Below are 25,012 nucleotides of genomic sequence, written 5' to 3' on the forward strand. Positions count from 1 at the left end.
TGGAGCTGGCTCATCCGACTCCTGGGAAGGAGGGGGATCCTGTGCAAGGGACTGAGAAGAGCAGGACTGCATGGAGCAAGCAGTGCAGAGTGGCTGAGAATGGCCAGAAGAAGATTTAGTGTTACAGGATGAACAGAAATAATAAGTAACAGAAGAAGGGGGAGGTTGCTGACGGCGAGAGGAGTCAGACCTTGACTCAGACATAATGCATATAAAGAGAAAAAAAAAAAAACACAAGTGCAATCTCCTAGGCAGACAGCTTAAGAAAAAAAAAAAAAAAAAAAAAAGGTGTCGTGTGGAAGGATTCCAGCAGAGTACCCGGAGACTGGTGACAGGCTGCAGGGGGAGAATAGAAATCCAGTGAGCCGGCAGCAAACAGACAGTAACATAAAGTAAAGAAACCCAGAGGGCTTACCCGGGAGATTCAAGCGTCCTGAAGATGAAGCAGGAGCAGCGGCGTAAAGACCGGCAGAAACGGCTGCAGAGCAGGGTACAGTGACGGCGAGTGGACCGGAAGCCTGTATCCTGGAGCCGACGCGCGGGAATGTGGAAGCGCGGCGTCCTCAGCGCAGTGACGTCACCGCGCCTGCCCGCGCGCAAGTACTGGCGCGGCGTCCTCAGCGCAGTGACGTCACCGCGCCGGACCGCGCGCGCGCGGGAAATTCAAACAGGCGCCTGAACCGGAATGGCGCCGGGACTGGAGTGCGGCGTACGCCGCCGGAGAAAACCAGCAAGCTGCCGCTCGGGACCAGAGGGACCCAGTATCCTCCGGTACCAGGCCCAGGTGGAGGGGTGGCCGAGGAGGGGCAGGACCTGCGCGCTACAGCCGGCGGGAGAGTCGGGCGCGCGCCGGGGTCGGGGTAGCGGCCAGCACGAGCGCACACAGCGAAGGCCCGCCGAGACCAGAAACTCACCGTTCCGATGTCTTCTGGTCTTCTGCCGGCACTGTGCCACGCTGAACGCTCAACTCTGGGAGGCTGAGGGTGCAGGGGCTGGCGGAGTGAGGTCCGCAATGAGGAGACAGACAGCTGAGCAGGTCTGTGTCCTGGGCGCTGAGTCCGGCCGTAGGTGACCTAGGGTAGACAGTCCCTCTATATTTAGGGTCTGTTCCCTGGTCACTTGGGGAGTGGGATCAGGGTGAGTCTAGATCACTCACCGTGCCCAACCTGTAAGGAAAAAAGGGGTTGTTAGTAATAGAAAGTAGCAGAGATGATCTGGAGCAACCAGACCTGCATCTGCCTCCTACTGACACTAAGCTAAACTGGATTAGCTCAGTGCCAGTGGGCGGGTATAGCCTGCTGGGAGGGGCCGACTTGTTTTATTTTTTCTTAGTGTCAGCCTCCTAGTGACAGCAGCCTATACCCCATGGTGTCTGTGTCCCCCAATAAGACGCCCGAGAAAACTGTATTACTTAGGATCCTATTACATGAGCTGATGAACGCCCGATCAATACTGTAAGCGAATGTCGATCTGCTAGATTGGCGCTCATTTACTGGGCCCATTACACAGCCGATCAGTGGCGGAATAACTTTACCATGGGCCCAGGGCTGTTCACCAATATTTGGCCCCCCCAACCCACTGTAACTATGGCGGCACTTTGTAGAGGACCTGTGGTGACATCATTGTCACATGATAAAGTCCTTCAGTATGTTCTCTAATGTTACCTTATTGTCCCCTGGCTGCAGTTTTGCCCTGATTTGTGCAAAATTGCAGTAAAAAGCAGCAATTTTATGCAAATCATGGCAGAACTGTAGATAATACACCACTGAAAGCGTGAGTCTGTTTGGGGGGCCATGGGCCCTCCAGCACCTCAAGGCCCCGGGCTACCGCCCAAAACAGACCTATTTTAATCCACTACCGGGCCCGATAACCGCCTATCAAGGGCTGCATGGACATTGTTAGCAATGTCCGCACAGCCCTTGCCCAAACAGTAAATATTTTACCTGTCCACACTCCTGGTCTTCTCCTGCGCTCTGTATGCGTCTCGGCACCACGCAGTGTGGCTTCAGAGCACCCTATCTGAGCTGACAGGCTGCTCAGCCAATTACTGGTCGTGGGCCAGCCAGTGATTGGCTGAGCGGCCTTTCAGTTCAGAACACTACTCGCCTCCTTCGCACCGCCTCCACTTCAGCCTCTGCATAATCAAGCTAATTGACACATGCGCAGTGGAATTAGGCGGACGCGAAGGAAGGTGAGAGGTTCATTTCCTTTTGATTTTACTTTTGGATACTTGTATATAAAGTGGTTTTTAATTATATAATGCATAAGCTGTGATAAAGACGGAAACGTCGAAACGCGTTGCTGTGCACGCTTTCTTTTTTATGTGGGCTTGCTATAAATAAAGGATCATTATTTTGGGAATCGGAGTGCCATGAACTTTTTTATCCTGGATTTCTACGTGTACACCCAGTGAGCTCCTGGGCTTCTTACGGCACCCTCCCTAGATCCAAACACATCGAGACACAGGAATTAACCATTACTGAATATTGGCAATATCGTGGTTGAGCGGTAAACCTACTCAAGTTGTTTCAGTTCAGATAGGGCGCTCTGAAGCCACAGCGCCTGAAAGCGTATGCCAGAAAGCATACAGAGCCCAGGAGAAGACCAGGAACATGGACAGGTGAAGTATTTACTGTTTGGACAATCGTCAGCCGTCGGCCTCGTATTGCTAATACGCGTAGCGATGTGGAGTCGGCGGCTGATGATTTTAGGTCTGGGCCTAAAGAAATGATCAGCCGATGATTGTTTCATCAGCTGTTCGTTGTCTCTATTACACAAAGCGATAAAATTCGTCTGATTATCCATTTGTGTAATAGGGCCCTTAGTCATCATATAGCAGATTATTTTATGTATAGCGTTGTTGTTGTTGAGTGGTTAATATTTGGTAATGTACAGTGTATTATTATTACCCGGGTGTATGTAAATAGTAAGTGGCCAACATACAGAACTGTTATTAGGCCCTATTCTGTAGGGTAAAATTAGTCTCTGGTATGGCTACTTTTATACTCCATACACTATATGAGATAGGCACCAACAAAAAGTTATGGCATTGGGTTTCACATGAACTGATGTTACTAGAGATGAGCGAACCTCGAGCATGCTCGAGTAGATCCGAACCCGAACTTTCGGCATTTGATTAGCGGTGGCTGCTGAACTTGGATAACGCCCTAAGGCTATGTGGAAAACACGGATATAGTCATTGGCTGTATCCATGTTTCCCAGACAACCTTAAAGCTTTATCCAAGTTCAGCAGCCCCAGCTAATCAAATACCGAACGTTCGGGTTTGGATCGACTCGAACCCGAACCCGGTTTGCTCATCTCTAGATGTTACCTCAAGGTCCATCAGCTTGGCCATCTGTCTTTTTCCATTCTCCAATAGTTTCTTTATATTCTCAGATTCCAAGTCCAGATCCTACAATGAAATTCACAGACAGAAGTATAAAAAATGTGTTTGTGGAATCCCCCCAAAAATCCCATCAAATCAGTAGGAGAAAAGTCACATGCACACAGGAGTCCCAGACATGGAAGCTCAGCTTAAAGCTACAGAACAAAGCCTATACCATGGCTCCATAGCTAGCAGCTGGCCTCTGAGTAAGACACCTGTAACACTTGTCAGTTTTATTAGATATAATGGCATGTGGGCTCCTAAGGCAAATGGTCCCACGAGAATCATATAAAATCACTACTGCTATGTCTCTGTTCCCTAAGGCAAAATGTTACCACAGCAGGGGTTGGTGCAGGTGTCTGCAGCATACGACTCTGCTCCAATTCACAGTCCAGAGATCGCCAAAAGCCTGTCCAAGAGATGAGACTAGCATTAGAAAGAATGGGAAGTGAACCCTTTTTAATTACTTAATTTTAAATGTAATAAGAGGAAATTAAAGTATTTTTGTATGTGGCTGGGGCCTACATAATTTTTTTTTTAATGTACACTTATATACCTGGGTCCTCAGGGCTCCCCTGTGTTTTCTTTCAGCTTACCGCGCTGCTTGCTACTTCTTGGCATTAATAGCCAATCACTGCCGATAGCGATGTTCCATCTCTACCGGTGATTGGCTGAGCAGGCTTTCACTTCCAAGACAGGTCCTTCTCTGAAGTAGCAAGTAGTGGTGATCAGGGAGCCAAAGGACATCACAGGGGAACCCAAGTAGGTAAGTGTACTATTATATTCTAAAGCAGCCCTAGTAACATATAAAATTTATCTTAAAAATCCCTTTAAGGCAGAAAATATTGGAATATTTACACATTGCAGAAATAGGGGAGATCTTTGCTTTCTCTGTGAGATGTTTTTTATCAGCTAATATGATGGATAAAGAATTGCCAACTGTGGGTAAACTATCATGAAACCTCCAAAGCTCCAGGATGGGGTTACCACAATAACACATGTACTTTCACTAATAACTTAAAGTGACTGTACCACCAGGCCCAGGCTGAAGCACTGTAGGCAGGCTGACCCACCCTTAGTGAGAGGAAACCCTAGCCCCTCTATGATAGGGTTCCATTGTTTCTAATGGAGTCACGTCATGGAGGGGCTGGGGTTTCTTCAGCCTGGGCCTGGTGGTACAGTCACTTTAAGATAGTTGGTGTTACAGCATAAATGAATAATTTCAATGATACTATCTGAGTGTAGAATTCTAATGGAGAAAGAACAATAAAAAGATGCCAATGGTCACAAAGTCTGCGTGAGGCTGTTCACACCTGGTCTTCCCGAAGAAGATTTGCAACTTCCCAGTGGTGGAGGCCTCCGGTGAGTTGGTGAGGCCACAGATGCGTTTACTTGATCTTCTTAAAAAAAAAAAAAAAAAAAACTTTACTAATTTCATGGTCACGCAGAGACAACTCAGCAACTATTACCAATAATTGTACCACATTATAAAAAGTATACACCAAATTCAGGAAATAGAAAGAACATGAAGAAATTATTTTTCAGCACGCTGGAAAGTAATTTGTGGTATATGATACTGGTGAACATTTGGTGGTCAACAACTAAAAGATTGACCAATCATAATTACTGTGATAATGAGAAGCTGTAACCCTACCTTCTACGTGCGTCATACTTCTAACAAGTCGAGGTCGTGCTGCTTGAGCTGTACATGACTCTGCCTGCAGGTCCTGTTCATACAAAGACACCTACATGGTTATATTTTCTATCCACCATCCTTGTCAAACCCTTAAAATAAAAGATGATGGTTCTCACGTGCTGGAAAAGCTCAATAGTCAGTCCCAGGTAATGATGTAGAGCAAGGAATGTGACTCTTTGCAGACGAAGGGCTATGATCTATAGAAAATGAAAGGAAGAAAAATAGATAATTAAATGTGGTCATCATCAATCAAGTGTTATAGGCCGGGGGTGGGGGGTATTGTAGTGTGGCATCTACCAAGGGCATACTCATCCTGTGCCCCAGTAGGGTTATCATTAAAGGGATTTGCTCCTGCTCTGGACAGTTCCTGACATGGACAGAGGTGGTAGCAGAGAACACTGTGTGAGACTCGAGAGAATACACCACTTCCTGCAGGACATACAGTTAAAGGGGTTATCTAGCACTGCAAAAACATGGCCACTTTCTTCCAGAGACAGCACCGCTCTTGTCTCCAGCTTGGGCGGGGTTTTGCTGCTCAGTTCCATTGAAGTGAATAAAGCTTAATTGCAAACTGCACCTGAACTGGAGACAAGAGTCGTGTTCTCTGAAAAAAAGTGGCCATGTTTTTGTAGCACTGGATAACCCCTTTAACCTCTTAAGGCTGGGTTTACACACAGTATATTTCAGGCAGTATTTGGTCCTCATGTCAGGTCCTCATAGCCACCAAAACTAGGAGTGGATTAAAAACACAGAAAGGCTCTGTTCAACAATGGTGAAATTGAGTGGATGGCCGTCATATAACAGTAAATAACTGCCATTATTTTAATACAACAGCCATTGTTTTAAGATAACAGCAAATATTTGCCATTAAATGACGGCCATCCACTCAATTACAACATTATGCGAACAGAGCCTTTCTGTGCTTTCAATCCACTCCTGGTTTTGGTTGCTATGAGGACCTGACATGAGGACCAAATACTGCCTGAAATATACTGTGTGTGAACCCAGCCTAAGGACGCATGACGTACCCATACGTCATGCGCCCCTAAGAGGTGTTCAGAGCAGGGCAGCGCGGCGACCCCGCTCTGAACCGACGCGGTTTTGGGTGCCCCTTGTAGCTCGGGACCGCGGGTATTAGCGGGCACGTTCCAATCGCTGTGCCCGTTAATACAGTAATCAGATGCAGCTGTCCAACATGACAGCTGCATCCGATTACCGGACGCAGCACATCCTTGGTGTCTAGTGGAGGAGATCGCTCCTCCGGGACGTTGTCCCGGAGGAGCGATCTCCGTTACTGCTGCCAGCCGGGGACCGCTCCAAGATAACTCATGCTCATAAATGCATTTAGATATCTGATGTAGATCATGAGACGTATGAGTGATTCCATAATTGCATAAATGCCACAATGCTTGAGTTTAACAAAGTGATCATTGGATGGTATCATATATACAAACTATTTGACTTTTGACCATTATTGGCCACCAGAATGTAAAAAAAAAAATCATTGGATACTGGGACTACTATATAGGTTCATTTTGTTGCAATTAGAAGATGTACGAATCCAAAGATCTCGGCCTCAACAAAAAAAAAAAAAAAAACTAAAAAAACATCCTGTCATTCACATTAGTCATATACATAACCTGATACATCAACCAACCTGAACAGTTCGGATGAGGCTTTGAGGATACACCTTGAAGATAGCACTAAAAGCCTCAACAGGAAGACGCAATACTGTGCTCTTCTCTATGGCCTTCGCTGTCACTGTGCGGTAAGGCCTCTGGTGACCCTGGATGAGGAAGCAGATTTTGAGTTTTGTTTTTGTGTAGAAGAAATGAAACCGTGCCAGCAACACTAGAAATAACCACTGTCTTACTTTCATATAGTACCAAAATTTATCTTTACTCAGCATTGACAGAAACAAAAATGTCCCCCCTGTTATAATCACTAATTATAGAACCAAAAGTCTTAATTAAAACATAACTTTTAATTGATGTGCCTTAAAATCCATAGATGTCACAAGGTCCTGAAGAAGTAATAAAGCTCTTCAGCATCCTATTTAAATCCCCCAGATGGATAAAAACATCACATAGTCACACCAGTATAACCAAAGACAAATTCCCATTTAGATGAATTCATCAATTAAAAAAAAATGTCTCGACATGTTTTCCCCCATGAGTATCAGGTTTCATCAGGGGATATAGAAATGGGATTAATCCAGGTAAAGAACTAACAAGCTGTGGAAATAAGGAAATAAGCCTTGTCACCGATGACAATACAAAGCCATGCCAAAAGGGAGTCAGAAGTCACTTCTGGTAACACCATCTTACCGTGAGAACGTCCAGAATACTGAGGAGACTGTGCACATTGTCACCAGGACCCACCGACTTCATGTAATGTCTGGTGCCATCCTTTGAGAAAGACAAAGATTTCTTAAATAATGGTATATCATAAAATCTGTAGGAAGTAGATTACAAATCTCTTGCACTTGCTGGGACCAGTTGCTTTGAATAAATTTTTTTTGGGGGGGTGAACTACCCCTTTAACAAGGGGCGGCTATTGGACATCATGTATGGCTGTAGACATGCAACTGTTCCCCTTTTGTCTCGGAAGGAATGCTTCCAAGACGAACAGAGGGAGGGAGTATAGAGCTGGGGTAAGGCCTGTTCTCCTCCCTGGATAACCCCTTTAAACATAAGCTGTTATATCTACTCAGTTCAGAATCTTTATGCTTTAAAACATGCTCCATATATCTTTTATATCTATATTTGATGTGGTTGTCCCAATTTTTGGCCTTCCTAGCAACACCAACATCTTTAGGAGGCAATTGTTTCCACTGACAACCCCTGCTCTAAGAAATGGCCTCTACATAAGTCACAGAGCATGCCAAGAAACCTGTCCCATACAAGAGAATAGGGTGCCCTGGATGCTAGAACAGGGGTTGAAGTAAAGAATAAGAAGACCTTATGAGTAGAATAATTTACCCAGTGTATGGCCAATCGTACAAGATTTAACGCCATGCCAAGAATAAGTGATATCTTACTGGATCGGATAGTGAGAGCTCAAGTTTTCCTTCCAAGACTATGTAAATGCTGGAGTCAGGCTGCCCAGGGCAGAAGACCAATTGTCCAGGTTCATAATACTCAAACACCACGTGTTGGCACAATGACAGGAAGAGAGGTCGCTCAAAGTGTCCCAGTACACTAGACAAGACAAAGGAAGCAGGAGGGGAAGACGATAGGAGACATGGTTACACAGCGAAATGTATTATTAACTTCCCTTAGTTCCTGTGCCTTGTGGTAGTGTCTACATAGGAGGAACATGTAAAGAATATGCATCAGGTTACTCACCGAACACTTTGGAGCATGTAAAGCACTTCAGGGGGCAAAGTTGGGGTCTCCGATTCCGAAGGGTGGCTGAGGAGCGGGCTGGGAATTGTCTCTTGGTGATGTGATACATTAGGAGGCTGCTCCCGTCCTCCCCGTCGAATCCTGCAATGAAGCACCCTATAGACCATGATTACATAATATACTAGGACACTACAGATTATTCCAAGGTTTCTTCACCTTTGCTTTATGCTCACCACCTTCTTCCTCTTCTTACCCTGCCAAAAATACACAGAGAATATTGTTAGTCTTTGCTCATGGGGGTAATCCTTTATAAATGTCCATTTCCACATCATTTACTATAACTATGTTATCATCTCTCTGCTGATACCAAATCCTCACTACAATGCAGAAGACTCAGTGCTGCCCCTCCCTATATCTGTCCCTACATAGTCCCTACATTCTACATCTAAAACTAAAATCCTCCATAATCTTCTAATTCCCATCTTCAAGACTTTGCTCGTTCTGCACCAGTTCTCTGCACCAAAAGACTCATTCCCAACACCCACCGTTTTGAGCGTTCCCTAAAGACTCCTTTTAGGAAAGTTTCTTTAATTCGGTAAATGTCTGGCAAGAGGCCACCGGGCACAGCTGCCAGCTGAATGAAGAGAACAGAGAATGCCAGCATACACTACATTCCGTTTATGATTTACCAGGCACGGTTTTGTACATTTGGTTGTGTCTGCTCCTTATAGCTCAGTCCCACCAATCTTTATCTGCAGTACCAGACATGGCCACTACCAAATGTATGGCACTGTGCCTAATAAACAGAGAAAGAGACACATTGGTCACTGAAGACCCTTTAGTTGGCTTTAAAGCTAACTTAACGGGTATTATACCTTATTGCGCGGTCCTTCTTTTGAACCGTGCACTGCTCTGGTCTTTTCGGAAGCATCCTCCCTTCTGTGACGCAGCTCCATTGATTCTAAAGGAGCCGCATCACAGAGGGGGAGGGGAGATAGTCACACCAGGGGCTTTAAGTTGATTTCCCCAAAGTAGTATACCTGCATCGAAAATTATTATTAAACATGGAACATGGATGAGTCCTGGTACCCAGTCTACATGCCAAATATTGATTCAACGAATCTTTTCACAACTATAGAAAAGAATTTTCGTATTAATCACGGCCGTTGTTGCAATCAGAAACAACGGCCGTAGTTTTACGAAAATATACTGTACGTAGTATGAACATAGCCTAAAAGTACACACAAAGGTATGGGGGGGGGGGGGGGGGGGGGTTGTTTGTTTGTGGCGGCAGCCTAGGTCATAGGTTGTGTTTGCTGCTCATCAATCAATTATATAGGTAGCTGCAACTGCTAAAAAAAAATCTAATATAACAGGAATATATTATTATTATTATTATTATTATTATTATTATTATTATTATTATTACCTTGTGAGGAATCTTCTGTGTCGGCCGTCTTGGAGTTTCAGGTTCCGGAGGTTCTGGGAGTTATACAAACATAATGATTATGAAGAGCAAAACATTTGGCCCTCAATGGGTCACTGATGTGTATGACATATACCTTCTAAAGCTTAAAAGCACTCATATGCGTCTATGAGGTCAGGAACATACAATGTAGATAATTACTATAATTATAATACCATAGCGCCTCCTAATGGCAAAGCATGTGAGGTGCAGTCGGATTAACTTTCTCATTGTGGTTAATCTTGTGGTATTTATGAAACTTACTGAATCAACAGGGTTTTCCCTCTATAAGAAGCGATGATATAATATTGGGATATGCTAGTACATGCTGAGCTGTAGAGGTTCTACCGCTGGGACCCCACTATTTTTTGAATAAAGGTGCTGCAGTACTAGTCCAGCATTGTGGATGCTACAGGCAAAGAATTTCAGACTTTTAGATTAAAAAAGAAAGGTCCCATAGAGTTGTATGGATGGGCAGCCGCAGCACACATTCATACTTATCATTACCATAGACATACTGGTGGGGGTGGAATGGATAGGTAAGAGGTGATAAATGGTATCGGTGGGAACACCCCAATAATTATAACCCGAGATTGATAGTATTTGAAGAACCTGGACATTGGTAGGATGGAAATCTTAAACAGTAATCATAATACAAGAATGTTCCTCAGGGGTGGGGCCAGCAGTATAACGTGAAGCTCCTGAACTTCAATGCCCTCCACCCCCCATGTGTGACTTATAATTGTACTGTTTTTAGGCTACTTATGGAATAGACCCAGGGTGCAACCGCTACCTCCGCACCCACTACAGATACGTTCCAGGACGGGTATAAAAACAATATGACTCACCTGACTGATTACCTTGAGAAATCCACTGGATCAGCCACAGTAAGCAGACTCCACCCATGAGGAGCCCTGCCCCCACAGTGTAATTGGTCACTGTATAATCCTGAGGAAATTAGATTTCTGATTAAGTATCGAGATGAAAGCATAGCAATAGTACTGACAATGCAAAGATATTAGGTGGTAGATCCCTATAACAAGATTTACATAGTAACCTCTAGGCTCTGTATAGGGGAGAAAAGTAGCCAGTAGATGACTTCAAACTAAATTTAATATCCAGTGCTACAAAAACATGGCCACTTTCCTTCAGACACAACACGACTCTTGTCTCCAGTTCAGGTGCGGTTTGCAATTAAAGGGGTTATCCAGCACTACAAAAACATGGCCACTTTTCCCCCTACTGTTGTCTCCAGTTAAGGTGCGGTTTGCAATTAAGCTCCATTTACTTCAATGGAATTAAGTTTCAAAACCCCACCCAAATTGGAGACAACAGTAGGGGGAAAGTGGCCATGTTTTTGTAGCGCTGGATAACCCCTTTAAGCTCCATTCACTTCAATAGAACTGAGCAGCAAAACCCCACCCAAGCTGGAGACAAGAGTGGGGCTGTCTCTGGAAGAAAGTGGCCATGTTTTTGTAGTGCTGGATAACCCCTTTAGGGTGCGTTCACACCTACAGGATCTGCAGCAGATCTGCAGCAGATTTGATGCTGTGTTCAGTTATTTAAATGAAATCTGCTGCAGAAAATAAGCTGCAGATCCTGTAGGTGTGAACGCACCATTAAGGCCCAAACCAATGGACATGCAGGAACAGCATGGTATCCATCTCTAACAAAATAATACATGCAAGACCCTGCAGATTTGCAGTTTAGGATCCCAGTTTGTATTGTCCCTTGATAATAAGTTAATGAATCTCAGGCAATCAGCCACAACTGTAAAGAAACATGGCAGTTACTGGTCAATTTCCGAACAGCGCCACCACAGGTCAAATTAGGTATTACACAATGTCTATACATATCAATGGTCATGGGTACAAAGCTAGACAGAACAGGTCCTCCAGAGAAACAGATGCTCTATCAGTTGCTTTCTGCTCTAGCCAAGAGATGTGATCACTGAACAGAGGAATCCTGTATTATAAACTGAGAACCCCCTAATAGAGCGGGTTCAGACTAAAAAATTGGCGTGGATAAATTCCGCTGAATTGCGTTGTCTGTACGTGCTCACGGCCGTGCGCCTCTCCGCCCATGCCATAGACACCATTCCATGCACGGGCGGAATCCGCATTCCGCCAAAAGAATTGACATGTCAATTCTTTCGGCGCATAGCTGAATCAGCCGGCCCATAGAATGGTGTCTATGGAGCCGGCGGAAAGGCGCGCGGCTGTGAGCACGTTCTAGCGAAGGAATTAGGCGGAATTTATCCGCGAGAATTCCATAGTCTGAACCCGCCCATAGGGTGTATGAAAGTGCACAGTCTAAACAGGACAACCCCTTTAGGGTGCCTTCACACCTACCGTATCGCAGCAGAAAATCCGCTGCGGATCCGCAGCAGATCCGCAGCAGATTTAACTAAATGAATGAACACAGCATCAAATCCGCACTTACAAATCTGCTGCGGATCCGCAGCGGATTTGACAGTGCGTATTTAATGCTGTGTTCATTCATTTACTTAAAGGGAACCATTCACCCCGTGGCCCCCGGCAGAAACTGACATACAGTGACATAAAGGTCAATATACTTACCACATCGCTCCCGGTCCCGTCCCGAAGCCCGTTGTTAACACGGAGAAATCGACGATTCTTCTTCTCGCGCCCATTATGGTAATGAGCGCCGCCGGGTCCGAAATCCGGCCTTCTCCCCGCCTCCGACACTTGATTGACGCCAGGTCCTCTTCCTCCTCGTCTTCTTTCTTCTCGCCGGATCCCGCGCAGGCGCCGTGACAGTCGTTTTCGGCGCATGCGCAGTTCACAATTGAAGCCGCTCCGCAGCTTCACTGTTTACTGCGCATGCGCCGATTGGCTCGAACACGTATCCTGTTTACCGTGCAGGCGCAGAAGAGGTGACGAGACCATCGCAGCGGCCCCTGCGCGGGAATTCGGCAGAAGACTGAAGACGTCAATCAAGTTCCAGGAGGCGTGGATGGGCGGCGACGAGAAGAGGACCTCATGAATAAGTTGGACTCGTCCGTCGTTTCCTATGGACGTTGGACTCATCTCAGCTCATTACCATAATGGGCGGGAGAAGAAGAATCGGCGATTTCTCTGTGTCAACAACGGGATCCGGGACGGGACTGGGAGCGATGTGGTAAGTATATTGACCTTTATGTCACTGTATGTCAGTTTCTGCCGGGGGCCACGGGGTGAATGGTTCCCTTTAAATCTGCTGCGGATCCGCAGCGGATTTTCTGCTGAGATACGGTAGGTGTGAAGGCACCCTTAAAGAGTATTTTTATAAATTTCTTCTTTGTATTAGTATGAGTTCCACAGAGAAGAGAATAAAATTTGTAGCTACTGATTATACGGACAAAACCCTTGGTGGGGGTATCAGCTGCCATTAAAGGGTAATTATTCTTTTTTTTTTTTTTTGCCCCCAATATATCTAAACTAGAAAAAAAGCAACTCTAAAAAATTTGCAGTTTTTATGTTATCATTCATGTTAGAAAACCTGACATTTGACAAACAAATAGAATTCAGAAACTCTACCTCGTACTTACCAAGTCAATTTCAAGTAAGCTCCGCCCCTTCTGCATCATGTGATTTATCATCCTGCACAAAGAGTAGACATTCTCTGTCACCATAACATGTCATCTTATTTTATGCATTTTCCTGGACATCGGCCTACAATATACCATTTTCTACTTTTTAAGCAGTCAACCAAACAGATTATAAAAGTAGTTGTAGCCTGAATACAGCTGAAACACACCTCCTAATTTTATTACACAAAGAAGAAAAAGTCTGTCATTGGCTATATTCTCAAGCAAAAAAAGTATTTTTGTTTTCTTTTTGTTGTTTTGTTTTTTGGAGTGCTTTTTTGCATTATGTTTTACTGAGCATTTTTAGAGCTTTTTTCTGATGTTTTTTTTCTTGGTGTTCTATGCAAATAAGATCTTTGCCTGCAGTTTTTGGCTATGTTTCCATGATGTCTCTTTTTGGCTGTCGTTAAGGACAACTGTCATTTTGAGGCCGAATAACGGCCGTAATTTCATAATAACTTTATTTAGTCTCAAAATGATGTTCACCTGTTGTGGGAACATAGTGTTTAAGGCTTGTTCCCACTATGGGAACGTAACAGAAAAAGTCAGTCGTCTCTTATTAATGAGTGATTATGATCATTATTTGCAACCGTCAATAGTAAAAGATGGACGCCTTTCCCTGTTATGATCTTGTAGTGGGAACATAGCCTAAGGGTGCCTTTACACAGAGAGATTTAGCTGACAGGTTTTTTGAAGCCAAAGCCAGGAACTGACTATACATAGGGAACCGGTCATAAAGGAAAAACTGATATTTCTCCTCTTTTCAAATACATTCCGGGCTTTGGCTTCAAAAATCTGTCAGATAAATCTCTGTGTAAAGGTACCCTAATGGGGAAATTTATTAAACTGGTGTAAAGTAGAATTGTCTTAGTTGCCCCTAGCAACCAATCAGATTCCACTTTTAATTCCTCACAGATTCCTTTAAAAATCAAAGGTGGAATCTGGTTGCTAGGGGCAACTAAGACAATTCTACTTTACACCAGTTTGATAAATTTTGGTAGGTTAATAGATTTTGGAAGCCAAAGCCAGGAATGGATTTGAAAAGAGGAGAATCTCTGTCTTTCCTTTATGACCTGTTCTCTGTTTATAGTCTTTCCTTTATGACCTGTTATCTGACCTGTTTATAGTCTGTTACTGGCTTTGGCTTCAAAAATCTGTTAGATAAATCTCTCTAAAGACACCCTAAATGTTTACATGCAAAAAAACACACCCAAAAGCTATGTTCACACACTAGGGGAGATTTATCAAACGTGGTGTAAAGTGAAACTGGCTCAGTTGCCCCTAGCAACCAATCAGATTCAACCTTTCATTTTCCAAAGAGTATGTGAGGAATGAAAGGTGGAATCTGATTGGTTGCTAGGGGCAACTAAGCCAGTTTCACTTTACACCATGTTTGATAAATCTCCCCCACTGTTTTTTTAAAGTAAAAAAAAAGGCCATTTTTTGATAATTATGGCCGTAAATAATCATCATGATCATTATTTACAGCCGTCCTTATTAAAAAAAAACAGCCATTTTAATAAAAGGGGGGTGGAACATGTGTGAATATAGCCAAAATATAGTTAAAAAAAAAAAACGTACTTTTTTGGACAAAGAAAGCAAAGTACTATGCTCATATCTCTTACACTGGTATCTACAGACGTAAAATTAAACCAGATGGGAAATGCCTGAAGTTTTCTCATTGAATTGAATGCAAATAAATGTAACAGGGAAAAAGTTTAATATTCATGTTTATTCATCTCATGGATTATTATTAGAGATGAGCGAATACGATTCGATCGAGTTGGTATTCGATTGAATATTGCGGTATTCCAAAGATTCGAATTCAATCGAGTAGTGAGGTGAATACGCAGGAAACATTCGAAAGCCCTCCCATCGCACTTGGCGCTGTTTTTAATCCAATGACCATGCAGGGAGGCCGTGAGGGACCCTGGGAGTACGCACGCAGCGCGAAAACGGCGCCTACCCTTATTGGATGGCTGAACCACATGACCTCGAATCTTAAATACTTGGCTCCCGCCTCTTCACCGCAGATGCGCTTTCAACCTAGCCAGGAAAAGATCTTGCAGCAGGGAGAGATAGGTTTTAGTAGCGTTTTGGTTAGGCAGGATTACTACTGAACCCAAAAGTCCTTTTCAGGGCTAAAATACAGCGAAAAAGTCATCTCTGAATCCAAAGCCCTCCTTAGTGCTAAGAAAGCAGCAGCAGCATCAGCATCTGTATTCATTCCAGTACCCTGTCTGTACATGTGACTTATAGTGTCCCTGTTTAACACCACTAAGGGCACGTTATACATATTGTTCCAGTATCCCACTAAGGGCACCTGATATATACTGTTTCAGTAGCTCAGTAAAAGGCACATGATACATATTATTCCAGTAGCCCACTAAGGGCACCTGATATATATTGTTCCAGTAGCCCAGTAAAAGGCATGTGATACATATTGTTCCAGTAGCCCAGAAAAAGGCACGTGATACATATTGTTCCAGTAGCCCAGAAAAAGGCACGTCATACATACTGTTCCAGTAACGTTCAGCATTACGCGTGATACGCGTGAATAACATGACGCTCTACGGATGCACATTGGAATCATGCATGTAACCCTGGGCAAGAAATACAAACGAAATATTGGCATAAATGTTCGTAAAGCGTTCGCAAATATTTTTCCTTCGCAACTGCGGAGAGTGGCATTATACTGCAATTTTGGGGTGTTGACTGCACCCAGGCATGCTACCCCTAATGTCCCAGAGTCATTCCGAGGTGTTCGCATCGTTTAGGGAGGTTTCATGGGGGACTTGGTGACCTCCAAGTGGTTGAATTTTGATTTTCAATGCCAAAAAATTTTTTCCCATAGACTATAATGGGATCGAATACTCATTCGAATAGTCGAATATCTGTGCCTATTCGATTTGAATTCTCGAAAGTCGAATATTTCACTACTCGCTCATCTCTAATTATTATATATACTATTACGGTATATATTACATCATACATCATTTCAGCACCAAAAATAAATAAATAACAGGACCCTAGACGGGACAGAGCATTATAACTACCTGTCTGTAAAGACCGTAATCTGTGCAGATAGACTATAATTGTACTATACATAACAAACATTAGCAAATCATAATCCTACTAGACGATCAGGACAATACAACGAGTAGAAGACTGGATTCTGTTCTGCAGAGCAATTCACCTTAAAATAGCGGTACAAAGCTGCAGAGCATTCCTTTTCATGCTATTCTTTATTAGCACCATACAATCAGAATAACACACACCAAGCAGTAAGCAGACACCTGCAGACTATAACACCTGCAGATTATTACCCCATACCTAACAATAGCTTCTGTTCAGATAATGACACTTTTCACCTCCTTGTCCTCACTTGCTCGACCTTCTCCTGACTTTATTATCAAGTCTCTATACAAGTGACGTCACGTTCAGGGCTGGGCAGGGATTTGAGCTGTAATAGGGTGGCATAGTAAACACCAGGCCTGCTTACTCCACCCAGGATCCCTATATATGGGGTGACATGTGCCGTCTGTCAACACCGGTGCTTGTAAATACTGACAGCGTTACTAACATACTGACAGCATTACTAACATACTGACAGCAGCACAATCTCATTCATTACTCGGGCACTTAACCTAAAATTCTTTTGCTATATGGTTCAATATAATCTATTATTCTCTGTTATCAGCCATTTTCAGATTGGCTTACAGTGGTGTTTCTCAATGGGATTACAGAATGGAGGTGTAGAACCCTCACACTACTAGTACATATGTTGTGCTGTGTTCCTGAAGGCAGCAGATACTATGGTGCCCTTTGCTCCACATACCTCTCCGCCGGCTCGAGGACAGACTTATTTTTGGAACCTGTGCCGCTTCTGGCCCCTGTGTTTGTTGTGATTCTATACGCTACTAGTAATCGGAATAAGCACTAGAAAGCTGACTGGTTGATGCCGTTTTTGAGGCCAATATCAGTGGGTCGTAAAGGTCACAAAGGTCTTGTTGGACATATGCGGCACTAGCAAACTGTTTTTCTCTGTTATCAGCCATTATCACAGCCTGTCTTTATTAGGCATCCAAAGGCCACAACACGTATGGCCCTATACATGGTAAGTGGGTATACTGGGTGTCTAGGAAGATTTTTGTGAAGGTTCTGACTGTGCTGGACTTATACAGCAGTCACTCACTATTGTTCTCTGTTATCAGCCATTATCACAGTCTGTACTCTATTCTATTGATATCCAAACACGTGATCCGTGTGGCACCTAAGTACAGTCTTATTATTGCAGTCTGTCCTTTATAAGCATCTAAATGCCTGAACCATTTGACCACAAATATAGGTACATTGGGTGTCCGGGAAGGGTTTCATAAAGGGCCTGTCCTTGCTGAACCTATACAGCAGTCGCAACTTTTGTTCCCTGTTATCAGTCATTATAACAGGATTGTCTCCAGAGGATATATATACACTCTTGTACTCTGTTATCAGCCACTATTATTGACATATTCCGGTCTACATAAAGTTAGAAGGGCATGATACAATTTTGGACCATACACTAGAGGAAGTAGTTTTGACAGTGGCATCTAATAAAAATCCCTCTTAGTTAATCCGTCCAGTTGGACTAGATTTTCACCATGATTTATGCCTCCCTCCCAACTTGCCGCACCCCCATGCCCTCCCTTTAGGTGAATGGGACTTCGCCAGAGCATGTGTTTACACAAATATTTGCGATTATTATTAAGTTATTTACCTGACACACATTAATAAATTTGGGCCTATATCTATATACATCTACACTAAAGCTATATTCATACTAGCAAGACCACTGTTTTTTAGAGCAGAGTGGTGGTCGATAACCTAGACAACAAGCTGTCAACAATGGGAGGAAAAGAGCAGCATATCAGGAGAAGGAGGCAAGTTTGGTAAATGAATGAATTTTGAATATTTAAAGGGGAACTATCAGCAGCTCCGTTCTCTGATGTTAGCACCGTTGAGCTTCTTGTTTCTGTCCGCCCCACAGTTTTTGTGCTGTTTGATAAAGATCATCTATGCAAATGTGCCATGGAAGACCCCCCAGGTCCACCGCCTCCTTCAGTAACACCATCCCTATGCATAATCAGTCTTTGGCACACTGCCTGATTATGCATCCATGAATATGCATAGGGAAGGCGTCTCTGAAGGAAGGGGTGGATGGGCCAAAGGGGGTGCTCCATGGTGGTGAGAAACACCCCGCCAGTGCTATTAACAGGTTCTGCTATAGAGTCCTATGACCTCATCTCCTGCCAGTCATTTGACTCGACCTCCTAACAGACCTATGACTTCATCTCCTACCAGTCCTATGACTTCAGCTCCTACCAATAGTAAGACTTCATCTCCTAGCAGTCCTGTAATTCCATCTCCTACAAGTCCTATGACTCAATCTCCAACAAATCCTATGACTCAATCTCCTACCAGTCCTATGACTCCATATCCTACCAGTCCTATGACTCCATCTCCTACCAGTCCTATGACTCCATATCCTACCAGTCCTATGACTCCATATCCTACCAGTCCTATGACTCCATCTCCTACCAGTCCTATGACTCCATCTCCTACCAGTCCTATGACTCCATCTCCTACCAGTCCTATGACTCCATCTCCTACCAGTCCTATGACTCAATCTCCTACCAGTCCTATGACTTCATCTCCTACCAGTCCTATGACTCCATCTCCTACCAGTCCTATGACTCCATCTCCTACCAGTCCTATGACTCCATCTCCTACCAGTCCTATGACTTCATATCCTACCAGTCCTATGACTCCATCAACTAACAGTCCTATGAATCCATCTCCTACCGATCCTATTACTCCATTTCCTACCAATCCTATGACTCCATCTACTACCAGTCCTATGACTCCATCTCCTACCAGTTTGACTGTTGACAGGTATTTAGGAGGTTATAAATAAAATTTAAAAGGCGTCTCTGAAGGAAGGGGTGGATGGGCCAAAGGGGGTGCTCCATGGTGGTGAGAAACACCCCGCCAGTGCTATTAACAGGTTCTGCTATAGAGTCCTATGACCTCATCTCCTGCCAGTCATTTGACTCGACCTCCTAACAGACCTATGACTTCATCTCCTACCAGTCCTATGACTCCATATCCTACCAGTCCTATGACTCCATCTCCTACCAGTCCTATGACTTCATATCCTACCAGTCCTATGACTCCATCTCCTACCAGTCCTACGACTCCATATCCTACCAGTCCTATGACTCCATCTCCTACCAGTCCTATGACTTCAGCTCCTACTAATAGTAAGACTTCATCTCCTAGCAGTCCTGTAATTCCATCTCCTACAAGTCCTATGACTCAATCTCCAACAAATCCTATGACTCAATCTCCTACCAGTCCTATGACTCCATATCCTACCAGTCCTATGACTCCATCTCCTACCAGTCCTATGACTCCATATCCTACCAGTCCTATGACTCCATCTCCTACCAGTCCTATGACTCCATCTCCTACCAGTCCTATGACTTCATATCCTACCAGTCCTATGACTCCATCTCCTACCAGTCCTATGACTCCATCTCCTACCAGTCCTATGACTCCATCTCCTACCAGTCCTATGACTTCATATCCTACCAGTCCTATGACTCCATCAACTAACAGTCCTATGAATCCATCTCCTAACAGTCCTATGACTCCATCTCCTACCGATCCGATTACTCCATCTCCTACCGATCCTATAACTCCATCTCCTAACAGTCCTATGACTCCATCTCCTACCGATCCTATTACTCCATTTCCTACCAATCCTATGACTCCATCTACTACCAGTCCTATGACTCCATCTCCTACCAGTTTGACTGTTGACAGGTATTTAGGAGGTTATAAATAAAATAAAAAAGGTGTAAAGGCCCCATTCCACGGAACGATTATCGTTCGTATTCGGCCGATATCGGCCGCTACGTACGATAATCGTCTGGTGGAATAGAGTGCAACGATGAGCCGACATCGTTCATGTCGGCTGATCGTTGCAGTCGCTTGTTTTTCAACATGTTGAAAAACAAGCGACTGATATAGCAGCGATCTGCTGCCGTCGCTCCGTTGAATAGGAGCATCGGCAGCAGACGCTGCTGTATCCTATGGGCTGCCCGGACGATCAGCGATCCCCCGGGCAGCCCCCCCGCAGCTCCCCGGAGCCCCTCCCGCACTCACCCGCTCGCCGCAGCCGCGTTGAATAGCAGCGGCAGCGAGCGGGGAACGAGGAGCAAACGAGCGCTGAGAGCGCTCGTTTGCTCCTCTAAACGACCTGTGGAATAGGGGCATTAGTCTGCAGTATGTAGGACTACTAGAAATTTCCTTGTAAACAAAAATAAGGGCTTGAATTAACCTCCTGGACACCCTTGGACCAAAACCAATGAACACAACAAGACAACAGACACTTTATACTTGGGCAACATTTGGATTTTTTTCTAGTTTATTATATATTTCTTGTCTATCACATGGCTGCTGTATACAGCATATTCTTTGATCGTTCCTATTAGCAACAATGAACAATATTGTCTTTGTGCGGATTGCTGATCTGTGTGAGGGCTGTATAGTACAGAGACAAGTCCACTGTCCTATTCACCAAGTGTCTGATGAATGACTTCTTTAAAGAAGAACTCCGGGCAAAATCTATTTTTTAATATGTTATTACATAAGCCAAGTTTGACAAATTCCTAATGCAAGAAGAAATTGTGGGCACCACCAATACTACACCAGTGCTAAACCAGTGCATATAAAAACACAATACCCTAAAAAGAAAGAAGAAAGCATATGCACAAAAGGTAGCGCATCAAAAAAACAATTCTTTATTAATTACAAATTATATATACAAAAAAATCACACAAAGCACAGGAGCATATAGTTCTATTTCCTTTAATTTAGTAGATCAGGCAGGCTTCAATTTCGCAAAAAAAAACGTGATGTCACAACCCAGTCTATATACCTGAAGTGTCCAGCAGGGGCACAGTATACGTATAAATTACATTTAAAAATGTATAACATGGCCCTTCATGTGCCACAGCCAGGAGCAATGATAGGAGTGATCATCACAATCATCATTCCCCCCCCACCAACACACTAGCACAAGCCCCCTACCATGCAGCAGGGTTAACTCTGTTTAGTTACCATCTATCCCGTTCCCCGCCGCCTCCCTCCCGCCCTCTATTGCTCCATGCTGCCTCTCTGCAGGAGCACTCTGCACTGGGCAGCATGGGACGGGAGGGAGAAAGAGGAGCACTCTGCACCGGGCAGCATGGGACGAGAGGGAGAAAGAGGAGCACTCTGCATCGGGCAGCATGGGGCGGGAGGGAGGCAGATGAGTGCACAACATCGGGCAGCACAATTTTACCCGGAGTTCTCCTTTAACACACACACTGCGAGGCTCTTGGCATTTGGAGTGGGACTAACTAACTATCGGGGGTTGAGTGAGTTCCGCCCCAGGTTTGGGGGTGACGGGTTCCCTTTAAGTACTTGCCAACATTAGACTGAGTCGGCTACCATAATGCTGATATGGCTGCCAATCTGGGAAAAGATTTTTGCTTAGTCAAACCAAGACTTACGGCCCTATTACAGAGAGATTACCTGCCAAATCAGGCCCGAATGAGGTAGATATCCCTCCAATCACTGACCCAGACGGGACAGCATTATAAACAGCGATTGGCTAAGCGGGCTGGGGCGGCAGAGACCGGTTAATCACAAGTGTCTGCAGCGGCTGCGGTCAGCAGGGGACCCAGAGACACGGCAGGAAGACACCAGGGGAGCATGGAGAGGTAAGAAAACCATCTTTATTATTTTCTATATACCAACACCAGAGTACCCCTTTAAAGGTATGTACAGACATTGCTAAAATTTGTCTCTGTAGCCCTACCTGCACGGCTATAGAGGCCAGGCGGCTGTGTCAGTACAGTACCACAAAGGTTGAAATTCATTTGGAGCTTTAAAGTCTATAGCACAATGTCCATAATTACGTACTAGGCATGGAACGAGAGGAAAAAAATGTTCACACTACATAGAACTTTTCCAGGATTTCATTGGAAAAGGGAGCAGTTACTACTATATCCATTTGGTTATAGTACAATAGTACAATACATCCATATATTTTTTTTAATAGCTCATTGCTAACAAAAATACTTTAATACATTGAGGAACACTCTGTACTGTGTGAGATTCTCTGTCCTTCTGGGACTTAGATTCTGCTTGACCCTAAGATACAAGAATACAACATTGTGTTGTAGAAATTCACTAGCTACTATTATATAATATTTATATGTTTCTCTCATTTTTCATTCTTTTCCTCAGTCATGAAAAATCATATGTTCAACCCTTCCCTTAGGCAAATGATTACGGCTTAAATAAAAAGACAATAGAGCATCAGTTTCTATGAATTACAGAATCACGAGTATTTACAAATGGAAAATGCCCTAGTCATAGGCAAGACATAAAAAGATATAAAGACAACAGCACATGGCCTGAAGCCCCCTATAGACAGTGCCCACCCTGGATTGGTAACAAGGGGGAACACTGTAGTCTAGTTCTTCTTGTTCAACATAATAACAAGTAACCATACTGTAAGTCTCCGGTTGTGTGTCTGGCTTGGTCTCTTCATACTATGTCTTTTCTAACTTTGCATCCCTCTCTCCATCTAATGTTACTATTTGGGCCAGTTCACACTGAGTAAAATAGGTAGAATCCCACCTGCCATCTAATTCAATGGGACACTACGCTTCTGCCGCTCGCCGCTCAAAGAATTGACAAGTGTATCCTACAAGTGTAAACTATTAAGGCTCTACAGGTTTAGTAGATATAAAATAAAATCCAATAACTTGATAAGAACATTTTAAAAACATGCATCGTAATTGTAGTTCTCCCTGGCAGAAACCCTTCAACATCTGGGCTTAGGTTGTAAATTTTTGTCAACATTTTTTGCCCTGTATCATACACCTTCCATCCAACTGAAAGTGATGTCCCCCTATCCCCGCTTCTATACATACTAATTATGGAGACATCAAAGGAATCCCCATTGGAAATCATGAATATAAGTGTTCGGCCTTTGTGGCCGACCTTTCAGTATACATTACTAATCCGCACATCTCGCTCCCTTCTTTGATGGCTCACTTGGAGCAGTTTGGCACTTGGTCAAATTGGTTAAATAGTTCTTTTTTTGAGGCCTTGAATGTGTCCTAAGGGTCCATTTACACAGAAACATTAACTGCCAAAGATCTGAAGCCAAAGCCAGGAATGGATTTGAAAAGAGGAGAAATCTCAGTCTTTCCTTTATGACCTGTTCCCTGTTTATAGTCTGTTCCTGGCTTTGGCTTCAAATCTTTGGCAGATAATCTGTCAGATAATCTTTCTGTGTATAATGGACCCTAAGGGTAGTATTACACGGGCCGATGGGGGCCCGATAATAACTAAACGAGCACCGATCTGCTAGATCAGTGCTCATTTACTGGGCCTATTATACGGCCCCATAATCGTTTAACAAGGGCTGCAGGGACATCATTACTGATGTCCTTGCAGCCCTTGCTTAATCTGTATACATTACCTGTCCAGCCTGCAGGGCTCCTCTTGCTCTCTGCTTGTCCCCGGGTCCCACGCGCTGCAGCTTCAGAGCGGCCTGTCTCAGCTGACAGGACGCTCAGCCGATCACTGGCCGCAAAGGTCACGTCAGGCGATGGCATGTACCGCTATTACATGTAACGATGCGCGGTCGGCCCCCCACAATTATAGGTCCAAACCTATATTAACGATTAGCTGATGATTGTTGTCATCGGCTGATCGTTGTGTTTAATACACGGAGCGCTAATCGGCCAGATGGGGCCGATTCGGCCAATTATCGTTCCGTGTAATAGTACCCTTAGTCGCCAATATTGTTCAGTCCTTAAAAAACTAATTTTTCTTTGCCTGGCCAACCAAAGGCATCACATACCTAGGTATTCATATCCCTCCATCTATTTCCTAACCTCACAAGATTAACTTTCTGAGCCGATTTAGCCCAGACCTTGCTTCCTGTAGCCAAAAGGAATTGAGCCAAATTGAAGCAAATGAAGAAATGTGCCCATCTGGCCTGCCAGGTGTTCAGACGTTGGGCAGTCTGTGGGTAAACCAGGTGCTTTTGGTCATGTACACGCGACCACGAGCAGATGGATTACCTACAGACTGCCGAAAGGCAGGTCAGAGGGGCGCTCTTCTTCACCTGCTTCAATTTTCAATTACATTTCCAGCCTATACACCCTAGTGGCTAAAGGGTTTCATTGCAGCAGAAGGAGGAAGAAGACGCTGGATGACACCAGCAGCCCCAGGACGAGCCTGGAGCACAGCAGAGGGGCGGACAGGACGGTGACTGAGTCTCGCCCGTCAGCGTTACAAATCCAATGCGGCCACCAGAGAAGGACAGGAAAAGTACCTTCAACTCTGCTAGGATGTAATGGGGTAGGGCAGGGGCGTAGCTAATAACTCCTGGGCCCTGGTGCGAGAGGTCAACTTGGGCCC

At 44.3% G+C, this 25,012-nt stretch overlaps 1 protein-coding gene across 3 annotated transcripts in view; it reads right to left on the minus strand.

The window, feature by feature from the left end:
- The window catches only part of LOC138767662 (patatin-like phospholipase domain-containing protein 6), a 36,353-nt gene extending 19,458 nt beyond the window's left edge, over positions 1–16,895 (minus strand). The window contains exons 1-14 of one of the 3 annotated variants that reach the window (XM_069945325.1): positions 16,817–16,895; positions 13,445–13,496; positions 10,743–10,842; positions 9,859–9,911; positions 8,646–8,683; positions 8,430–8,570; positions 8,123–8,282; positions 7,410–7,490; positions 6,740–6,868; positions 5,199–5,279; positions 5,041–5,113; positions 4,700–4,783; positions 3,722–3,795; positions 3,333–3,413 (exon numbers count right to left, since the gene is read on the minus strand). In XM_069945325.1, coding sequence (XP_069801426.1) covers positions 3,333–3,413; positions 3,722–3,795; positions 4,700–4,783; positions 5,041–5,113; positions 5,199–5,279; positions 6,740–6,868; positions 7,410–7,490; positions 8,123–8,282; positions 8,430–8,570; positions 8,646–8,683; positions 9,859–9,911; positions 10,743–10,842; positions 13,445–13,495 — 1,146 coding nt within the window. In that variant the 5' untranslated portion in view covers position 13,496; positions 16,817–16,895. Of the gene's footprint in view, positions 1–3,332; positions 3,414–3,721; positions 3,796–4,699; positions 4,787–5,040; positions 5,114–5,198; positions 5,280–6,739; positions 6,869–7,409; positions 7,491–8,122; positions 8,283–8,429; positions 8,571–8,645; positions 8,684–9,304; positions 9,424–9,858; positions 9,912–10,742; positions 10,843–13,444; positions 13,497–16,816 lie in introns of those variants that run through there. The other 2 variants (XM_069945315.1, XM_069945333.1) reach the window with 2 other exon arrangements.
- Between the last annotated feature and the right edge of the window lie 8,117 nt (positions 16,896–25,012).

Source organism: Dendropsophus ebraccatus, chromosome 1, assembly GCF_027789765.1.
Source record: "Dendropsophus ebraccatus isolate aDenEbr1 chromosome 1, aDenEbr1.pat, whole genome shotgun sequence".
Lineage (NCBI taxonomy): Eukaryota > Metazoa > Chordata > Amphibia > Anura > Hylidae > Dendropsophus > Dendropsophus ebraccatus.